The sequence below is a fragment of the Pleurotus ostreatus genome, assembly GCF_014466165.1.
Source record: "Pleurotus ostreatus strain PC9 chromosome Unknown scaffold_5, whole genome shotgun sequence".
In the NCBI taxonomy this organism is placed as follows: domain Eukaryota; kingdom Fungi; phylum Basidiomycota; class Agaricomycetes; order Agaricales; family Pleurotaceae; genus Pleurotus; species Pleurotus ostreatus.
In genome coordinates, this window is record NW_023503160.1 from 1,689,282 (window position 1) to 1,709,309 (window position 20,028).

Genomic DNA, 20,028 nt, shown 5'->3' on the forward strand with positions numbered 1-20,028 from the left:
TTTCGTCAACCCCGGTTTCCTCGTTAGGTACGTACCTCACGTCAGCCCTTTAGATCTGACATGTTTAATCAGAATTCTAGCTTTAGGTTTGTCACTAAGAAGCCTTGTATCTTTCGCAAACCGCCGACAAAGGCCTTTCTTTAACTATTCAGTTCGTCTGATGTATCTCAAAAGGAGCAACTTGTTTGATCAGGTTCTGTTCTACAACGTAAGTAACGTTTTTGGCACCGCAGAAAACGGGAACTGTCACAGGTCTCCAAGCCATGTCTATCTTAACCGATTTACTTTACCTGGCCACACAAAGCTTTAATCAATCGGTGACTTAAGAACTGGAGAAGCCTGCTGGCGAAGCAGGCCTACCTTGTGACTTACTTCGCCTGCAGGCAGCATGGCAAGTTCGAGCAACCAACCTCTAACTGACATTCTTCTGTAGCTCCGGTTTCCGGTTTCGTTTCGTTCAGACGTAGAGGGTTCTTATAATCATGCCACAGCCTGATCTCAAACACAGACATTGTTCATTATGTCTGGTTTGATACACCTACCTAGCGCAAGCTCCTCAGAGCATCTCCAAGCCCTAGCTGAGGTCAGCGAGTTTGCTCTGACGGACATGGGGCAACCAGGCCAAGGGCCCTGGCCCTATCGCCGAATGCAAGAACCCCGCCTAACCGAAGAACTTTGTCGCCGTTCGGATGCCCGGTCGGTGGCGGCTGCGCACGCAGATATCCTCAGTTTCCAACCATGCCGCTCGGACACGTCCGAGAACCAAGACCGCTATGTCGCGGAGGTATGGGATCTCCCAGGGGGAAGCTGGGTATTTTGTGCGGTGCTAGATGGTATTGTTTCCTCAATCACCGCCTGCTAGCACGATCCTTAACTGACCCCATACATTTCAGGCCACGTTAACAGCCATTGCGTCGAGTACGCGCAGGCCGAGCTGCCTCTATTAGTCCAAGCGGCCTTGCGTACTGTAACTCTGGATACCGAGGGTCAGCGTCAATCACCTCCCCCTGAAACTATCAGTCGGCTACTGTCGGACGCCCTTATGAAACTCGACGATGCTCTTACTTCCGAATTCCTGCGGCTCGTCCCCGAAGGCGTTCTGGAGACCCCTTCGTCTCCAACAGCGCAGGCCGTCCAGAATCTGGACCCCACGCTAGCATTGACCAGTAGGTGCCTAGGTGGGGCAACGGTTATTTTCAGCTTGCTTGATCCACAGAAACAAAACCTATGGGTCACCAATCTAGGCGACTGTCAGGCAGGTACGTGGGCTTCCTCGCCAATGCGATGACCGCGTGTATCTGACTCTGGCTTTATCAAGTCTTGGGTGTTAAGAACTCGGGCGTGTGGAGTGGAACGATGATCAGCAATATCCACAACACGCACGCTCCGTTGGAGATCAACCGTATACGGTCCGAGCACCCTAACGAAGAAGAATGCATCAAGGACGGTCGAGTCTTAGGGTACTTGGAGCCTACCAGAGGTACATATCGATTTGAAACGCCGAAACGTCACTAACCGTTGAGGACAGCCGTAGGCGATACATGGACCAAGCTCCCCAAACAATACACGGAACATTTCTTCCTCCATACAAACCAAGATTGGATTTCTCCAAGAACACTCCAGCGATGTGCATCGCAGATGTACTCTCCGCCATACATATCCAAAACGCCTGAAGTCCATCATCATGCTCTGACTGACCATCCGTCCTTCCTAATATTGTGCTCTGACGGCCTCAAAGAGCTGTACGGGGCTATTGGTTCGGAACCAGTGGATCATTGGGTGACCGTTGTCGCCCAAGGGATTGATTCGGCTGAGCCTCAGCATCTCTCGTTAATGCTCCTCAGAGATGCTATCGGTGGTGATGATGTTGACCGAGCTTGCCAACTCCTCACGGTGGAGATGGAAGACAGCTGGGTAGATGATACGACGCTAGTCATTCAACGTCTTCGCGGATGACATTGATCAAACGTTCATAGTATATGTAGTACAATAATGTTACCAATATCTGGGATACAAAAAAGAAAAGTACATGACAAAGCAGGGAAATGGACCTCATGAAGCCTCTACGGGTGCCTCTGACTTCCCAGCGCTAGCGAGACGCTTCGCGCGATTATTACAAAGTGGGCAAAGGCGGATGAAGATCTCTATCATTGGCCACGTAACATATGCCTATTTTAGGCACGTAGTGTTAGGCAAGCAACAAGGGTGACAACATTAACTCACGATGGCTGCCTTCCGAAGCTCGAACAACATTGACGGAGGAGGACCGTGAGACCGATGGGCATAGGCGAGAACATCATAGAGCTGATTACGGACAAGGAGACGCTCGAATGCTGCAGTTTTAGATTGGTTAGTTCGCACGAAGTTAATGAGAACGTTTGTATCGTTACTTGCCTTGTGAGAAGTCAACATCACCCGACAATTCATCATCGGAGCCATTGGAGCCGTCCACACTGTCGCGATAAGCCTTTAGCAGTCTTGTGACCTCTGTATCGGCCGCTTGGAAAATGGAATCTCGTGGTACAAGTAGCAGGCTGCCCTTCGACGACCCTGAACGAATATGGTTGATGGATATCCAGTCGCGAAGCCTGGCTGGAAGCTTAGAAAGATCGTTGGCCACGAGAGATCGCGACATGGATAAGTAAATATCAGGAGGTAAACATGCCGTGTCTCTGAGCTCTGGCAGCAAATCCCCCAAGAAGCTCGCGATATTGTCGTCGAAGGTCTCACGGTTCGGCATTTCTGATGAGTCGACGCTGCCCAGTCGTTGCAATATTGACTCTGGTAATGGAGAAAACGAAGGATGGCTCCACGGTTGGACGTATGTGCTGTTGACAATTATGCCTTGCCCCGGCGCAAATGCGTGGGATATGAATGAGAGTGAACTGTCGCCAAGAGATGATGGTTTAGGTGCAATGACAGGAAGAGGACCAGCATACTGAGACTTGGACTGCAAGTAATCTGCAGTAAAACGACCAGTTTGCGATTGAATTGGCTTGTCTAAATCTGGGGAGCCTTCAACACCGCCGAGGATGGGAGGCTGTGGGGACTCGCCGTTTCGGGTGGCGACATTCTGCCCATAAAAGGTGTGAGCCCTTTTAGATTCAGCCAATCCATCGTGGTGCACGCTTTCTGATGTAGGCGACGATTCTGCTTTGTGCGAATGAGCATCGTGGTCTTGAGCCGAAACTTGCTCTGCTGTTGCTTTATGGCGCTTCTTGGGCGTGTAGTTGCACTCAGCATCGTCATCTTCACTACAGTGATTGCAAACAGGCAAGTTCCGGTCGCACTGAGATAGAGGGCATATTCAGCAGCCTTCAATGAGGACGGCATTGTTGTCCACACCTTGAGATTCTTCCTGCGACAACGATCACATCTTGGAATGCCACGGTGGGCCGGAGTCGGCAATGGGGTGTACCTGCATTCTCTGCCTGACGCCCAAGAGCAATGATTGCAGGTAGGTAGAATACGATCACACTGGGACATGCAATGGAGAGGGGCGCTGATAGCGTATTGGGCGAACACGCACCTTCAAATTATTTAGACGGCAGTGGTCGCAGCGGGGCTTTCCCCTTCGACCGATCCAGGCAGACTGGCGAGCCATGTACGTTTTCGGATTAGGTATTTTTATTGTGAGCTGTCCATCAACGAGGGTATCCTTGCCAGAGTCAGTTTCATCTTGTGAATCAACCATGGTAGGATGGACTGACTGCTTAGCATGATAAGAGTTCCCGTCGGGTATTGTCCTTTAGAAATACGGGAGAAAGGTACTCACGAGTGGCTCTGATAGAGGACCTCTCGTCAGGCGTCACTTTCGAGGCTGGTGACGGTAAATACTAACGGAAAAGAGGATATACGAGCCCGACGAGATCCTTTTTGCAGGCAAGATGGTGGTGGTTCTGTCGAAGGTGAGTCGAGGCAACTGGGAGAACGTTAACGAACTACACAATATAGTGCCATGTGACTGTGTGACATATCGAACGGGCACCCTAAGAATCATTATTACGGGCCATTCTCACCACGGTGCTCACATTTCACAAGCTTAGCGAGTATTCTGCTTGCAATGCCCTCTTCTGCACGGTAATTTTGCCCTAGCCAAGGCACCGGGAAGCGATCCCCCACTACAGTCCTCTTTCACCAACATGCCCAAAAAGGAAAACGTAGTTCAGCAGTCACCCGCGCTCGGCAACTACCGGCTTCCCTCCCGCTTCAAAGGCCAAAGATTACAAACTCATGTACATTCAAGAAGTCATAAAAATGATGATGTTACTAGAATACAGATGCAGATATGTCACGACCACAGTCCTTCACGTATCAGAGGAAATCATCCAGAGTAGCTGACAGATTGGCTTGCTCTCCGTCTGCTCTCACGATCTGCCTCAGCTTTTCTCACCTCCTCGTCTGTGCATCTTTTGACCCTGGCAAGAACAAAGTCGAGCTGCAAGAAGTTGTCGTCATTTGCGGCAAACCTCTTGTGTTTCGTGCCCTTGACATGCTACACCGTTGATGGTAAGCATCTTGTGGCATTCTCGCCAAGTGAAAGCGTACCTTTCGGAAGTCGTCGAATTTTATTCGACAACTTTCGCAATACCCCGGCTTACTACCCTCATCTCGTCTCGGTAACTTGATAGTATTCGTACTTCGACTCTTTCGCAACATCGCTTGAGTAGAGCGGCCAGGCATGCCATCAGGAGGGGCCATAGGTCCGTTGGTGCCATCCCTTTCTCCGTTAGGAAACTTCTTGGACGTGACCACATGTTGCTGCAGTCGCCCACGCAGTGTTGCAGGAAGTTGAAGAGCATTACGTACTGTGCCTGTTGTCGAAGTGGTACCTGCCGTCGAAGTCAACCCGACGCTGTTTCCGGAAGCAGCAGCGTGTCCGCTTATGCCTGATGCTAAGTAGCCTGAAGCATAAGCCAAGTCGTTATCGTACTCGTCTGCATCCAAATCGACCAGATTGGCGTCACGGAGGACCCCATTGGGATAAGACACTCGACGCCGAATGTTGTTCATAGACACTGAGCGACGCAAATCGCCATGACCAGCGGCCTGCAAGTGTAACGATGTTGGTCGTGGCTTTGGCCTGCCAGTTCGTGCTACATGAAGAGCCTGATTTTCCTTCGCAGCTTCGGCCTGCTGTGTTTTCTCCCATCGTCGTCTCTCCTTTTCATCAAATTCAATAAATGGACCTCGAGCATGAGGGTGACAGTGCAAGATCGGCCACAATGGCTTAGTCGCGCTATGCGGCTTCGGCACTGGATACTCATGAGCAGCTATCGTTGCGAACTCTTGGTGGAGATCTTCGACGAGAACGAAATAACTATCCTTCGAGAAATATCGGAAATCGTGTCGCCTCTCAGCAGGATCTCGCTCGCAAGTCCCATTCAGTCGCTCGGATTGTAAGAGCCGCGAAAGAGATTGCTGGGTGGAAGCCGAAACACTCGTTGTCAATGACTGAGATTGTCCGGTTGACGGGGTGGCCAGGCAGCGATCCACGACGCTGGACAGCTTCGTCAGAGTCCAAATCTTCTGGCCGAAGCTCTGAGCCTTGTTTATGAGGCTATACTCAGCGTCCATGAGTACATCTTCCACAATACTGTGCGGGCGAGTTGAGTGCCATGTCACGTCGGTAAGTGGTAACATACCGTCCTCTCAGCTTAATAGGACTTTTGAGCAAAGATGAGGCGCCGTTCTTCAACTTCCCCACATTCTCCTTGTTATATGATGGAAGTTCTGTACCCGGGATTTGATCTGTGATCAAGTGGGTAATATCTTTCGAAAAGAAGTCGTCCACTCGCTAGATAGGTGTTAGACAAAATCGCCATCATACGTAGCGCCACTCACTCCTCCCAGCAGGTGAATCTTGCGCTTCATATCCTGCCTTAACGCCTCCGTGTTGGCAACGTCCAAGATATCGGGGTCGAAATAGAAGACCCATGACGGAAAGGCCTTCGTATATTTCTCCCTGAACTCGGCTTTCTGCTGCTCTCTCTCCACCTTCTTCCGACCTTTGCCGTCTTCTGCGACCGCCGTTGTCGCGGCTTGCGCGAGGGGTCGTATGCGCTTGGTGGCCTTCGCCGGGTGTGGCTCTGGCGAGCGTGGACGTTTTGCGCTCCCTGTCGAGTTCTGCGAAATGGCGGAGCACTGCTCATGAGAGAAAGAGGTCCTCTCAGCGAGCGGACGACGAGGAAGCGCAGCCGCCATCGAAGAAGATAAGGTTGACCTGTGCGTGTAAAGTATCGGAGGGTGAACTGACAATGGAAGTCACCAAAACATTACTCAACATCATGTGATCGCGTCAAACACGGTGTCACGTGACTATCGGTGTGGTGTGACCATCTGTGACACTACGTCCTGTATTCCAATCATGTCGACGTACGGCGCAAGACACTACAATTCTCAAGCAACTTTCTCCACGCCAGCATCCAGTGCGTGTAAAGCTCACATTTGATGCTTTTGGGGCGCTAATGTACACCCAGCTACGCTTTTCAGGCGTCTTACATGGGAAGGGACTGTACCCCTCGAAGTTCGTGTCGATTCCAAAGAGCTACCAGCCAATTCAGACAGAGGACTCGAATGCTACTATGTGCAGGCCCCGAGAGTCAGCTATCTCCCCCTACTCATGCCTGAGATTCGGCGCTTTCTGATGGACGTTGTGTTCGATGAAGCGGCGGCTGAGATCCTCAAGGAGGATGAGTGGTGGTTTGAGAGTGAGGACGGGATTCCTATGAAATGGTATGATCAATGTATATGTCGTCTTATATCGTATACTAAGACGAGCTTCCTAGGCATTGGTCGATTGGACTCATTTATGATAACCACGCTATATCTCATTCTCTGCGATCAACCCGTGTGGCGACCTCCGGGGTCCCCTTGAAACTCACTCTACATCTCGCATCTCCGCCGTCGGATAAATTACTTCTGTCCCCCAGCGTCGAAGCATGCAAACAAGCGTTCATGGGGCAGTTAAAGGAGGCCGATTTCATACGATGGGGAAATACTAAGCGTATGACGAGTTTACGGAAAGCAGAACAAGACGGGATATGGGAAGGCATTAAGGAACGTGAGTATCGTGTGCTTACTCTTGTTTGACGCTATCCTGAGATACGCAGATAATTTTGATGACTTTTGGCGGGTTGCATCAAAGGTGACGCCAACAACTGCCCCAACCCGGACTCAGTCTCCCCCTCCATCGTCGGCGTCAGTCCACGGCCGCCCACCGTCCGCTGATCCAGGAAATGTTCCTGATCGAGACGGAGCCTATAGCGTACGCTGTATTCCCGTCAGAGTGTATCTACCGGACGGTCCAGTACTCCAAGACCTCGTACCACCCATGGTGGAAGATGGTAAGACAACTCGCTGTTAGCATCAGAATTTTGGTTAACATTCTATACCGTAGGTTCCCCGAATACCCTCGGACAGTATCTCGCCACTCATATACCATTGCTGTTTCCTCTTCAACCGCCCCCTCCGCCGCCATCAAGAACTAACCCCAATCCACAAGCTCCTGCAGTACAACAATTAGCGTATGCCCTCATCCAGGGTGTCCTCGCACCTCCTGAAGCTGAGATGGCGTGGCTTGGGGCATGTCTTGCGGGCGCCGATGGGTGGGTCAACGTATGTGTTGGATTAGTTCGATAGCACGATCCCGCCTTGTGTGCACTTCTACTCTTTTCTTCAGATATCGTAATTATTCCGCCGAGGTCCTCATTCATAGAACAAGTCGCAACTACGCATATGCATACGTTCTTCCTCAGTGTGGGTTTCTGTACCAATTTGGCCTTCATTCCGCAAAGGATAACGTAGCGCAAATATGGAGAAAATGATGATCTACATGCATGGTGGGTTTCGTCGTATTCTTTCGTGCTGTCTTGGGGGTTTTCCGGCCTTCTTGGTCCTCTTCCCTTATGCCAACGATGTCTAGGCTCAATCTTGGAGAATAGGCATTCTCAAATATCATCTTGGGATTTGATCAGAGAAATCAAAGGAGTGTCTTCGAGGGCGGAGCTGCAGTGAACCAGGAAGTAAATGAACATGAATTTAATCCGAAAGTGCTACGCTACATGCTTATATTAGCAAACATACGCCCAACTTACATCGCAATAGTCAATTATAACAACGTCCCTAAGTATCCCTGCTAGCGTTCCCTATCTCTCGATGCAAGTGCTTTGAGTCGTTGTTGCAATGATCCGCCCGCATGCGGGTCTTCTCTGGCACTCGTTTTTGCATTGCCTATTTCAGTGATAATTGGGGAAGACATAAATCGCGAGGAAGACGGGGATACCGTAGAGGAGGTGGGAGTAGGCAGGGGAGGCGAAGTCGACGATGTAAATGTTCCGGAGGCAACAATACTCGCTTCTTCGACCAGACTCGATGGCTGCTGCTTCTTGGGTTGCTCCGTGTTACTTTTGACAACGGTTTCCGTCTTCTTTGTGACATCTTCCTCGTTGACGTATTCTTCCTCTACCCACTCCTCACAAACAGCCACTCTTCCCCAGATCCTACACCTCGTAAACTTACCCAGGCCTCCTTTATGAGTGGAAGAAGGGGGCGATTCCCATTTATTGTCGGTGTATATCCAGCCAGAGGGATCGGTGTGCGGGATTTGAGGGGAAGAAGTGGGAGGGATGGATGGCGAAGACGCTGAAGACGAAGGCTCCGGCGCGTTGGATTGCCCTGATTGCGACGGGTGTGTAGAGGGCGCCGAAAGAGAAGAGGAAGGATTTTGTGATTTCGTAGGAGACGAAGTGGAGGTCTCCATTTCGGAGAGCGAAACGATACTTGGCGCACTCGAGCTCGTGTTCGCCCCAGTGGAAGGGCTACTGGTGATACTCTCAAGGAGCTTAGACGCGAATCTACTGGTCGTTGTCGACCCCGATGCGTTGCTCGCGCTAGCAATCGAGTTCAGAGAGGAAGAGGTAGCAATTTGCGATTGTTGTTCCATTTCCTCCTTCACGATGGGTAATGGACAATCCACGCGTTCTACTTTATCGTCCTTATCCTCCCGTCTGACGAGAATTTTCCACTCGGCCTCGTCCCATCTCCACTTTGCCGTCCTTTTCAAGACGCGTTTCTTCCCCTTCATTCCCTTTCCTTTACCCCCATTGTCCGGTAGCTCGATCACCGAGATTGTATCCTCGGGTAAGGAGAAGGAGGCAGGTGGAGCTATTGGGAGTAGAGAGGTGGTCGACCACGAAGGGCGTTCCGACGGGAGGAGAGCTGCAGTCCAGTCGAGACCCATCCACCAACGTTGGTTTTCTTGAATGGTGAATAGATAGCGAAGGGATGCTGAGGGTTGTGCGCCTGGGGCCTTGGGGTTTGTCATTGTAGTTACTGAGACGAGAGATGAGGACGAGGGTATCGAAGTGCCTGTGATGAAGGCGCCCAAGCGGTAAGCAGCAAAGCGAATATACGCGCTTTTCCATAATGTCGAACGAAGAGTGCAAGACCATCTTGAACGATGTGTAATGAAGAGAGAACCGAAGATGGCGGCAAGGATATTTACTGGGACAATGAGGGTCGCAACAACGTAGAGTGTATAAAGAGTGAACAGTGGGCGAAGTATTCGCGTCGCTTCGATCCCGATTTCTGCCCTCGAGCTCGCGTCCGAATTCGAATTCGATGGAAGGGAGAGAGTAGGAATTAGTGATTGGATGACTGACAAATCAGTAATGACAGCTTGCAGCGAGTCTTCAGTGGTCGGGTGACCAACACTGGCGGCGTCGGTGCTTCGTCTTTGGACGCGCAAAACGGCGTAGACGACGAGGAAGAGTGGGAGGAGAAAGACGCATACCGAATAGTAGAAAGTACAGACGAACCACCATCCGGCGAGGACCAAGCATGAATCAAGGGTGTTGTTCCATGAGACGATCTCCAACGCGGTGCGCCCGAAGTGAATCTGCGGCGAGAGCTGGATGAGTGCGGAGGTGAGTGGTTGGGGAACTGTCTGCACGAAATTGAGGAGGGACACCGACATGATGGTGGTACAGGTTCAAGCCGGAGAGCGTGATCGGAGACGGGGCTTGTGCTTGTGTTATTAGATCTAATCTAATCTAATCTTGACTTTGCAATGCATCATATTGAGCACGAACTCGATGTTGTAATACATGTTGACATTCTAAAACTTGACCTTGCTAACGGTGCTCCAGAACATCTTCCCTTGAAGCTCGGCGATTTCCAACTCAAGTGCAGAAGGTTGGCGCGAACCATTGCCTGCCGCGAAGGTACCTGCTCCCCAGGGCGATCCACCGTGTACTTCGTCGAGATTCGTCAACTGTTTGAAGGTGGTCGCGTATCCAAGGGGAACGTAGATGATTCTAAGGGATTATCAACGGTCATTGGTTGGTTAGCGGTGAATATTCGCGTTGAACATAGGCGATTTACCCATGATGAGCAAGAGTAGACATGCTAGCCAAAGCTGTGGATTCCTGACCACCTCCTTGAGTACCGGTGGATACGAACAATCCGGCATATTTTCCTGCCAGTGCCCCGGTAGCCCACAGGGAACCTGTGGCATCCCAGAATGACTGACGACGAGGGTAAGTCAAAGATACAACACTTGCACGAATGGTATATGGCACGCATACATACCTTCCATTGAGCAGGGAAGTTCCCGTAACGAGTGGGGATGCCAAAAATGAACGCGTCGAATTCAGTGAGTTTGGCTGGGGTGATGATGGGGTAGTCTGGTTTGGCGGGAGCATGCATCTTCGTTAGGATCTCGTCGGAAAGAGTTTCTGGAACTCTGGTTCAGGCAGGCATTAGCGACAACTGTAAATTTGGGAAATATAGACTGGTCGTACTGATATATGGCGGCCGCGCCACCGGCTTTCTCTAGGCCACCCTTTACGGATTCTGCCACTGAGACAAGCCAAATTACACAAGATAGTAACCGAGAGCGACGACAATGATAGAGTTGAGACGTTCAATGAGTTGAGAGCTTGGTTACAATGAGCCATAAGACGTACATTTGGCGACATGGCCATACATACTGTAGACAACAATCGCAACTCTTGGGGCAGCCATTTTGCGTTCTGAGCGGTGATGCAGAGAGAGAGGAGTGGAGAGGTTGTTGTAACGGCTGTCGTATTTATGTGGTCGGAAGTAGATTAGATTGCGGAGATGCTGAGATTAGATAACGCATTGCTTATTCATTGCGACCGAGATTGACCGAGCTTGACGGCCGCCGACGCCAACGTCCAACGCGAGTCCAGGATAGGGCCCCGTCGCGTGAGAGTGGATGGGAAGCCGAGCTCCAGCACCTAGCTTTCCTGCAAATTCATCGGGCTCTCTGTGGCGACCAGCAGACCAGGTAGGGGAGACGTGGTATATACTCCTAGTGTCAAGCCGCGCCCCAGTACATTCAGACTCCAGCTTCAAACTAAAATGCAAGCGAAGCCAACGATTTGAACCTTTGTAGTGGTGAACGGGCCCATTGGAAGAGGCAATGGTGATCATGAGAGCTTGAATTGGCAACACGCGCGCTTTGCCAGAAGCCCCTGAATAGGATTGGTTGACACCGCGCCTCCGAACACGACTTGCTCTCAACCATCACCTTCGCCATCACGACTCACGAACAGTCAAGTCTCTGGCGCCGGCGCCGGGATCAAAGGTCAAACGATCCACCATGTCTTTCTCTAAAGATGCACTCGTGCGTTCCTTTGTGTTCACTGAACATGCAACAACCCTGCTCACGTTCAACCCTAGTGGTCGGAAGGCCACGACGAATCCGTAGAGGTCAACCAGCGCGCGCTCATCGATAAAGTGCTTGCTCGCTACTCGGGCGAATTCTCTGTATTTCGCGAGCTCTTACAGAACTCGGACGATGCGTCGTCCTCCGCAGTCGAGATCCGCTTCGAGACGGAGGGTTTCCTAAAGTCCAAGGCTCGGAATGACGATCATGAATCAACTACAAGCGGTGCACCACCGGATTTGAAGACTGCCATAGTAGGAATTACTCCGTGTCGCTATTGGACTCGTTTGTTACAACCGTGTTCTATATCAGGTTCATCAATGGACTTTCAGAAATAATGGTCTCGTATTTAGAGATGAGGATTGGAATAGACTTAAGAAGATAGGTATGCATCATTATCTCAATTATACTTCCTCTTATACCAGATTGTTTGCATAGCTGAGGGGAATCCTGATGAGGAGAAGATCGGTGCATTCGGTGTCGGCTTCTACAGTCTCTTCTCTGTAACAGAGGAACCGTTTGTGACGTCGGGAGGTATTTCCATTCAACGTAATGAAGCTTAATGCATTTTTTCTTACGCTGGCCACAGATCAATGGATGGGATTTTACTGGAAAGACAAGAAGGATCAGGTAGATGGTCATTGAAGTGAACAATGTCTAGGAAGCTTACGCATCCTCAGCTCTTCGCTCGCCGAGGGACACTTCCCCCAACCGGGCGTGTAGATCAATGGACGTCCTTTGCGATGACACTACGTGATCCATCCGCCATTCCTCCGCCATTCGATTTCACCAGATTCCTCGCATCGTCCATTGTCTTCATGTCCCATTTATCCGAGGTCAGTGTGTATTTTGATAATCACTGTCTTGTGAAGATATCGAAGTCTCCTGGCGCACCTCGAACGTTGGCGATCCCTCGACCTCTACAAACTCGAAGTACTTTCAATTCCATGGAAGTCAAATCCGTCGCAGAAGCACGTACGTATATGTCTTGCCATTAACTTCCTTGCCAAACTCAGCGTGCTTGCAGCTCTCCATATTTCTGCGTCCATCATGAAACTGGTGTACACATCTGGGACGGAGAAGCCACCAGTCCCGACAGCGTTAAAGCCCATCCAGAAGACGACCGGTTTCTTCTCATCTTTGCTTCAGTCATTTGCTGCATCTGCTCCTCCCACTCCGCAGCCTCCTCCTGTCGCCCTTCCCACCGACCCTAGTACTGAGTTGCAGCTCGTCGATACCAGTATTAGCCTATCCATATTTTCCGCTGACGTCGATGTGCGATTGCCCAAGAAAGTCGGAGACGAACTACTGAGAGCGACGAAGAAAAAGCCACCGAGTAAAGTCAAATATCAACTGATCTATGTGAGCCTCAACCTTCGTCTTTTTGATCCACCGGCCACTGAAGAGGTATCTAGACCGGGAAGGATGCCTTCGATGCGAGTAAGAAGCAGGACGAACAGCAAGAGTTCTCTACAGGGAGTATCTTCCAAGGTCTTCGAGCCGACATAGAAGGGTATGTGTCACTAATCCTCAAAATGACTATCCTATTCACGGTTCTCGCAGCACTGGCTCAACGCGTATCTTCGTGGTAAGTTCTATATGTCGTTACCTGTTCTCCTTAACATTGAGCTTGGTTGCAGGGTCATTCTACGGCCCAAACTACAGGTATTGGGGGACACATGGCATCAAGGTTTATTCCTACCGTCGAAAGAGAATCTCTAGACTTGATGTACGTCGTATTACTACGAGGGCGTTTCAGAGGCTTACGGTGAACTTCGTACAGGGATAAGAACGTTGCACGTAAGTACGATCAATACCTCTACGAACAATCTCCCAATCTCCACGCATAGTTTGGAATAAGGAACTTCTCTACGTTGGAGGCTTCCTGTCCAGATGTGTCTACGAGTTCGAAATGGATAACGTCCGTACGCTTTGGAATGAGGCGGGCACAAGTGTGGATCCTTCCCTCCGGATTTGGCTACGGAACCGCGCCATCCATGCCCTCAATTTCTTCACTTTCCGACAATCTACTCCATCACCAGAAGTTTCGAGCCTCCTGGAAGCCGCTTTCTTTGGCTGTAGTGCTAAACACCAATTCCCTCTCATCTCCTCCGTCGGCGTACGACCGGTATCAGAGATCCGCCTTCCTGAAGCCAAACTGTCTACCTTCCTGAAGTCACTGCCAATGGTTCCCGACGAGGTTATGAACGACGCTAAACTGATGGTCACCTCGTTGCGCAACCGAGGCATGTTGTTGTCTATCACATCTGAAGACGTCATAAAGGAGCTGCATAGCAGACCTTTGGACACGGAGGAAATGATCGCCTGTTTGCAGTGGTGGATTGATATGAACAAGTTTGGGGGAGATCCCAACCTCCCTGCGTTCCGTTCGCGCTTGCTTAGCGAAGCTATCTTGGCCATTGGCGATTCGGGTCCGCCTTCTATCGCTGGCAAAATCATTCCCCTTTCTACTATCCAGTCATTCGTAAACACCAAAGGAGCCATTGGTGCCCACATTCCTGTCGACGGTCCGTTGCCACCCGGTGTCTTGCCTGCCTATATAAGCTCCAAGTTTCGACCTGAAGAACTATCATCCCATTTCCCATGGAAGGAATTGACGGTGGTCGAGTGGTTGCAACACATTTGTGAGCCTAGGATGCGCGCTACCTCCGTTGAAACCGATATCGGGGTAAATCCAAAATGGGCAGAAACCGTCCTCCAGGTCCTCCTTCGCGCTTGGCCATCGATATCGAACGAAAGCAAGACGGAAGTTGCTCGTCTCTTAAGCAACCTGACATGTATCCCCACATCGCAAGGGCAGAAGAAACCTGGCGACACCTACTTTTCCGACGCGAATATACTAGGTGATCTACCAGTCGTGACATTCCCCTCCCAAGCACCTATAAAGGGAGCCTTGGGACGTTTCTTGCAATTCCTAGGCGTTCGCAAATACGTTGATCTCCAGATAGTATTCACTAGGTAGGGGGTTTCCCTAATGATATCTTTTGTTCATGTACTGACCTCGCTACAGGATGATCAAGACTGGTGACTGGAAAGTCGAGGACTTGATCAAGTATCTAGTTGCTGTAGAGGCCGAGTTGAAGGAAGAAGACTGGGGGCGCCTCAAGCTGACGCCGATCTTCTCTAAGGAAGGCGATTCAGCCACAAACGCCAAACCGAAGCGGTATAGAGCTGACCAATTGTACGAGCCTTCGGATACCTTTCGACAACTACACCTTCCAGTCATCGCTTGGACTTCAAAGTCAAGATGGAGAGCGTCGGCAGCAGAAGGTATGCTTTCATGAGCCTCGTAATCATGCTTTTCATGACAGCTGCGGTGTAGCCAAACTTCTGTTCAAGATCGGGCTCCTACGTTTCCCGCCTCTGGCTCAACTGATAGATCTCTGTTCCTCTGATGACACTGCTGTACATACAGCTGCCCTCAAGTATCTACTCGACAATATCCCAGCTCGGTATAGTGATTATAACCCCCACGACTTCGCGCAAAAAGTCTATATACCCGCTAACAACGGAGCGCTAACATGTCTGTCCGCACCCCTAGACGTGTTCTCAGAACGGCAGTGGGCTTCTCTTGGGTTCCTGGTCGCCACTGAAGCGGTGCAGACATTTGTTCAGAAGCTGAAGATTCCGAGGCATCCTTCAACGAAGCAACTCATAGATTTACTTCGCACGTCGCCGCCCAATATATCTCAGGCCAAAGACTGGTTTTCTGTATTATCCACTCGCATATCAGGTGATTTTTGGCGTCGGGGATGCACAGCGGGTGGGCTGACTTGCAGATATATAGATTTCTCGGACTCGGAGCTTACGATACTGTCGAATACTTCTTTCATCCCTATCCCTGACCCATCGGGCAAGGGGATCACTCATACCCCTCCGAGACGATGTCTCCTCAACATCAATACCGGCAAGCTTCAATCCAAACTTTTCACCTGTGTCGACTTTGGAGCAGCTGCGAACAGTTTCTTGTCTGCTTGCGGCACTAAACGCGAGGCTTCCGTTGAAGAACTTGCACAGATGCTGTTAGCTGACCCCAGAAAGTTTTACGACCTCTCGGGGGGACCAGAACAGTGCGCAAACAGTATGTATGCTCGACTGGTTACTCACACGTTAAACATGTAGCTTCCTCAACGAGCTTCGCAATATTGCTGTCAATAATCGATTGCTTTCCTCTATGACTTTTACAAAGATGAAGAAAGCACCCATCTTGCTAGGTGTACGCCGCCGGGTCAAAGAAGCAAATGAAAAGCACCAAGACCTTGACGAAGAAACCTGGGACTTTCAGTACGACCTTCTGGTCCCTAGCAGTATCGTAATTGTGGACGATAGCAACAACTACCAGCTATTTGGAGACGCTGTCTTTACTGCTCCGCAAGAAGATATCCTGGAAGGTCAGTATGAGGTGCTTTTGCTGCAGCATCAAAGCTCAATCGCAGTTGCTTAGCTTTCTACGCTGAACTTGGTTCCCGCCCCCTGAGTTCTATCGTCAAGCAGAACTACCGCACCACACAAGAAATAAAAGATCCGCACCGGTCTTCGGAGATGCATAATCTAGTTTTAGAGCGGCTACCCTTGTTCCTTCATGGCCAGACGCACGCGAGATTGAAGGTCCCTTCTGCGTGGCTGAGCAAGGAAGGAAACTTTGTTGTCAAGAACTATGGAAAGATCGAGGTGGAATCGGTGTTGACGTTTGGCGATATTCGCGTTACTCGTAGGCAAGAGTCCTCAGCGGCAGCCAAGCGTGATGGATATGGCGGTGCGATCCAGTTGTGGGTCGCATACAACACGAAGGTTGACATGTTCGAGTGAGTGGTGTTTCCTCCCATACGAAACATTTAGTGATCCAGTTAAATCATTGATTTGGCCAGAGTCGCAACTTCACTTGGTCAACTACTTTTCGACGGTGCCAAAGCCAACGACATGCTGCTATTTATGACCATTCTGTCTACTGATCTCAAATCTCTCAAACGACGGGGATACAATGGTACGGTTTCGCGGCTTTCATGAGCAGCCCATGGCTGATGATCGATGACTCCTTGCTACCCAGTGGATCGAATTTTGAGACAACAACAACATGCCAAGGACGCCGCTCTCGAGTCGCAGAAGAAAGTCCAAGAGGAGAGAGCTCTCCAAGTGGGCATTCAACAAGAGAAGGTACAACAGGCAATAGCCGCACCCCCTGTTCACACCGGGCCCGCTCCTGTCCAGACCAACAAGCCGCTTCCGGAGCCATCTTCCAGTCCAGGAGGGTTCCCTGAAAGTCCGCCTGCGAGAGGGAGCCGTTCCTCTACCTTCTTCAAGTCCATTCAAGATCTACGAAACAAGGTCGCCCCACGGCCGGTCACCCCGGAAAGGGAACCGTTGCTGGCCAATGACCAACATGCACCTCCGCAAGTGCCGACCGGTTCTCGCCCAGGAATGCCTGGTCCTGCACGGTCCTCAAATGGTAACCATGTTACCCCGTTGAGCAACATCAGTGAGATCTACCAGCCTCATCCCTGATTCGCACATATCAATATGACGAAACTCAGATTCGAACATCAACATGGCAATCAAGGCTTGTCGGCCTGAGAATGGGAACCTCGTACGGAACAAGCAGGAGATGCAGCAAGTCAAGGAATCACTGAACGATGGTTATTGTGACATAAGTGGTCAAGTCGGCGATCTTAACCTAATTGGAGAGATGGGTTCTATGAAGATCTTCGTCACTGCCGGTGAGTGGTACTAACTCTGAAGGGCCCCTCGCTCTGAATTTATTGAACAATGTAGATGTTCCAAATCCGCAAGTGGTGTTGGAAACCAAGAGGGATGAGATCGCTCGATTTATCCACGTGGTGTCACCGTTGGCGAAGGTGTACAACCTCCCGATGTCGAGTTTACACATCTTTTACGACCTTGGAGGGGGCTTGATTGCCTTCAATCGGAATGCCAGCATTTTCCTCAACCTGCGGTATTTTGAGGCTTGGCGTATGCGTCTTCTCGTCCTTTCTCCTTTCGATATTGACGAACTCGCCTTGTAGATCATGATCAAGTCCAAAGGGGGAACATGGATGATGCCTTCGTGTCCTGGTGAGCTAACCATCTTCGCGTAGTGATCTTCATTCCGCATCTCATTCTTGCGGTAGGTACTTCACGCTAGCGCACGAAATCGCGCATAACCTTGTTCAGCCGCACAACTCTGAGCATGAGTTTTATTTCTCGGCGATATGCGAGAAGCATATAAAGTCGCTGGGACGGCTTCTTTCGTCTGCTGCGTCGTGATCTGCCTTGCTAGCTTTCGTTCATGTATGTTGCTACTGTATAGACCCCTAATCGGAATTTTGCTGTGGCTGGCGATATAGACGCTCAAGGGATGAAATTTGGCCGATCACATGGTCGCATTACCAGCAAGCCATTTCGGGATGTCATCCATGCAACCCAGCTTGCTCTTGCTGGGTGAATACTCACACAAACATTTGCCGACGCTTCCTCTGCCTTGAAATCCCTCTCTCTCCTCAACCACCACCATCTCCTCGCCGTCCCAGGCCACCGCCGCCGTGTCATCAGTCTCTCACCAGGGTGCTTGACTCAGGGAACTCGGTATGTTCGCCCTCATCACCTCATTGCCCTCCGCTCAACATGGGCAGCCTTCATGACAAACTCGCTCTCCATGCCGGGGGGAAGCCCCATCCGAAGGAAACCACAGTACACATACCGCTCGCCGTCCGCCAACACCCCAGAGAACTCGTTTCAGAGGCTGAGCTCCTCGCAACGCTCGGGTATGAACAGCCAGAAGGTCAAATCGCCCCCATCTTCCTCCAAACCGCCTCAAGTAAAGAACACCGTAATCTCATCGATTCCTCTACGCCAACGCTACCCTATGAGTCCACCCCTGCCATTATATCATCCTTTGGGACAACTTGCGCTCTCCCTGCCGCCATTGGACACCGCCGCTTTCGGCCTTCCCCCCATCCCCAGTAGCATCTTCAACGATGGGGATTCGTCTCGCTCGCGCAAGTCCATGAGCCAAGGACGTGACGGCGAGGATGAGCTAGAATCACCCCCCGCGTCCGCCACTAGCCCACTCACACCAGTAGCCGTGCCCGCACGTGAAACAAAGCCTAGTCCTCGGAAGCGCCGGGCCGGTGGCGGTGGTCAGAGGCGCAAGCGCAAGGAGCCAGACGACAGCGACGCACCATATCCCAACCCTCCAAAGCGCACCCGCCATCCCAGAAGTGGAGGGCGGTTTGCGTCCGCCACGGCAGATGTCGCTTCGCCTACGGAGTCGACCAGTGGACTCGATTTAGGCGATGTTACGCCGACGCCACAGACGAAGCCTGATTTGCCGGATGAGGACATTGTTCCCGAGCGAAGATCGACACGCTCCAGGAATATGCCCAAACGAAGGGACTCGAGCGACAACAGCGCCGTCACCACGCCAATTGACCAAGCACCAAGCGAGATGTTGGCCGAGGCTATCGTTGATGGCGACAATGACAACAAGATGGCAATTGACGCAGAAGTATTACGAGACGAGGCAGAGCCACAGGAAACCCCCCAACAATCCGCTGACGATGATGGTATGAAGACGAAGAACGATTGATGAAATATGAAGCATGTACGCATTCCCCTCTTGCAGTTTGTAATATCGCTGGGCATTGGTTAAGCAGATGTAATGTATTCCTACGAGTCGAAGATTGTACCCGCACTGTAATATTTTTGATGTTCTTATATGTTCCTTGATATAGATAATCGTTGTAGTGAAGTTAGGATTGCACCCGGAAGGCTGGGAATCCCTGTCGCGCATTCCGTCGGATGGTTGCTCGACATCCCAAGGCTGTGAACGTGATGGACGCTTCAAGTTGTTGAGTGTTCGGAGGCGTGCCTGCACACCATAGCGTCCTCCGCGTCCTCCGCTATTCCGGACATCATTTTGCCATGTGATTGTTGCTTCCGTCGCGCCATATGAGATGGAGGAGTTGTCTTTTCTCATCGATGCTGTATGGTTCTGACATTTTTTACTGATGGGGTGCCCTTCTTCGCGACAACGCTTGATCTGATGCCCTGATGGCAAGGCCAGTTTGTTTTCCAAAGTCTCACTTTTCGAATAACTGCTAACATCAGGAATATTTCAGGGACAGAGGTCATATGTCCCTTATGCCCCCGCCCCCACCTGTCCCCACAGCCCCGCATTAATTTAGTAAGTGTGGGGGCAGGTGGGGGATGGGAAACGAAGACATGTGGTCCATCGTTGTTATACCCAATCGCATGGGAAGCATGCGGTTCTCACCCTTCGTCGCTCCAAAATAGAACTGAGGGCTAGCAAATCCCATCAG

General features: G+C 50.8%; 8 protein-coding genes across 8 annotated transcripts; 4 read left to right on the plus strand and 4 right to left on the minus strand.

Annotated features, from left to right (window-relative positions):
• Window positions 1-520: 520 nt before the first annotated feature.
• PC9H_007610 (uncharacterized protein) lies at window positions 521-1,956 on the plus strand (the record flags this gene model as incomplete). The annotated part of the gene is made up of 4 exons (XM_036777139.1): window positions 521-833; window positions 894-1,259; window positions 1,319-1,480; window positions 1,529-1,956. The coding sequence occupies 4 exons, from the start codon at window positions 521-523 to the stop codon at window positions 1,954-1,956; spliced, it is 1,269 nt and encodes a 422-aa protein (XP_036630759.1).
• A 430-nt stretch (window positions 1,957-2,386) lies between these two features.
• On the minus strand, window positions 2,387-3,694 carry PC9H_007611 (uncharacterized protein; the record flags this gene model as incomplete). Its single annotated transcript, XM_036777140.1, has 3 exons — window positions 2,387-3,289; window positions 3,346-3,477; window positions 3,530-3,694. The coding sequence occupies 3 exons, from the start codon at window positions 3,692-3,694 to the stop codon at window positions 2,387-2,389; spliced, it is 1,200 nt and encodes a 399-aa protein (XP_036630760.1).
• Window positions 3,695-4,324: 630 nt separating this feature from the next.
• On the minus strand, window positions 4,325-6,204 carry PC9H_007612 (uncharacterized protein; the record flags this gene model as incomplete). Its single annotated transcript, XM_036777141.1, has 4 exons — window positions 4,325-4,495; window positions 4,549-5,596; window positions 5,646-5,797; window positions 5,845-6,204. 4 exons carry the CDS (start codon window positions 6,202-6,204, stop codon window positions 4,325-4,327), a joined length of 1,731 nt encoding a protein of 576 aa, XP_036630761.1.
• Window positions 6,205-6,367: 163 nt separating this feature from the next.
• On the plus strand, window positions 6,368-7,641 carry ATG5 (autophagy protein 5; the record flags this gene model as incomplete). The annotated part of the gene is made up of 5 exons (XM_036777142.1): window positions 6,368-6,428; window positions 6,480-6,735; window positions 6,789-7,063; window positions 7,113-7,346; window positions 7,400-7,641. The coding sequence occupies 5 exons, from the start codon at window positions 6,368-6,370 to the stop codon at window positions 7,639-7,641; spliced, it is 1,068 nt and encodes a 355-aa protein (XP_036630762.1).
• A 496-nt stretch (window positions 7,642-8,137) lies between these two features.
• PC9H_007614 (uncharacterized protein) lies at window positions 8,138-9,976 on the minus strand (the record flags this gene model as incomplete). The annotated part of the gene is made up of 1 exon (XM_036777143.1): window positions 8,138-9,976. One exon carries the CDS (start codon window positions 9,974-9,976, stop codon window positions 8,138-8,140), a length of 1,839 nt encoding a protein of 612 aa, XP_036630763.1.
• A 141-nt stretch (window positions 9,977-10,117) lies between these two features.
• Window positions 10,118-11,025, minus strand: PST2 (flavodoxin-like fold protein; the record flags this gene model as incomplete). Its single annotated transcript, XM_036777144.1, has 5 exons — window positions 10,118-10,316; window positions 10,384-10,526; window positions 10,591-10,744; window positions 10,803-10,860; window positions 10,968-11,025. The coding sequence occupies 5 exons, from the start codon at window positions 11,023-11,025 to the stop codon at window positions 10,118-10,120; spliced, it is 612 nt and encodes a 203-aa protein (XP_036630764.1).
• Window positions 11,026-11,626: 601 nt separating this feature from the next.
• PC9H_007616 (uncharacterized protein) lies at window positions 11,627-17,974 on the plus strand (the record flags this gene model as incomplete). The annotated part of the gene is made up of 23 exons (XM_036777145.1): window positions 11,627-11,650; window positions 11,707-11,946; window positions 12,005-12,077; window positions 12,131-12,226; window positions 12,282-12,322; window positions 12,373-12,667; window positions 12,720-13,054; window positions 13,108-13,205; window positions 13,256-13,280; window positions 13,333-13,421; window positions 13,476-13,492; window positions 13,543-14,671; window positions 14,724-14,983; window positions 15,036-15,446; window positions 15,501-15,783; window positions 15,836-16,104; window positions 16,158-16,518; window positions 16,582-16,697; window positions 16,761-17,189; window positions 17,245-17,427; window positions 17,501-17,680; window positions 17,734-17,782; window positions 17,839-17,974. 23 exons carry the CDS (start codon window positions 11,627-11,629, stop codon window positions 17,972-17,974), a joined length of 5,139 nt encoding a protein of 1,712 aa, XP_036630765.1.
• A 388-nt stretch (window positions 17,975-18,362) lies between these two features.
• Window positions 18,363-19,295, plus strand: PC9H_007617 (uncharacterized protein; the record flags this gene model as incomplete). Its single annotated transcript, XM_036777146.1, has 1 exon — window positions 18,363-19,295. The coding sequence occupies one exon, from the start codon at window positions 18,363-18,365 to the stop codon at window positions 19,293-19,295; it is 933 nt and encodes a 310-aa protein (XP_036630766.1).
• Between the last annotated feature and the right edge of the window lie 733 nt (window positions 19,296-20,028).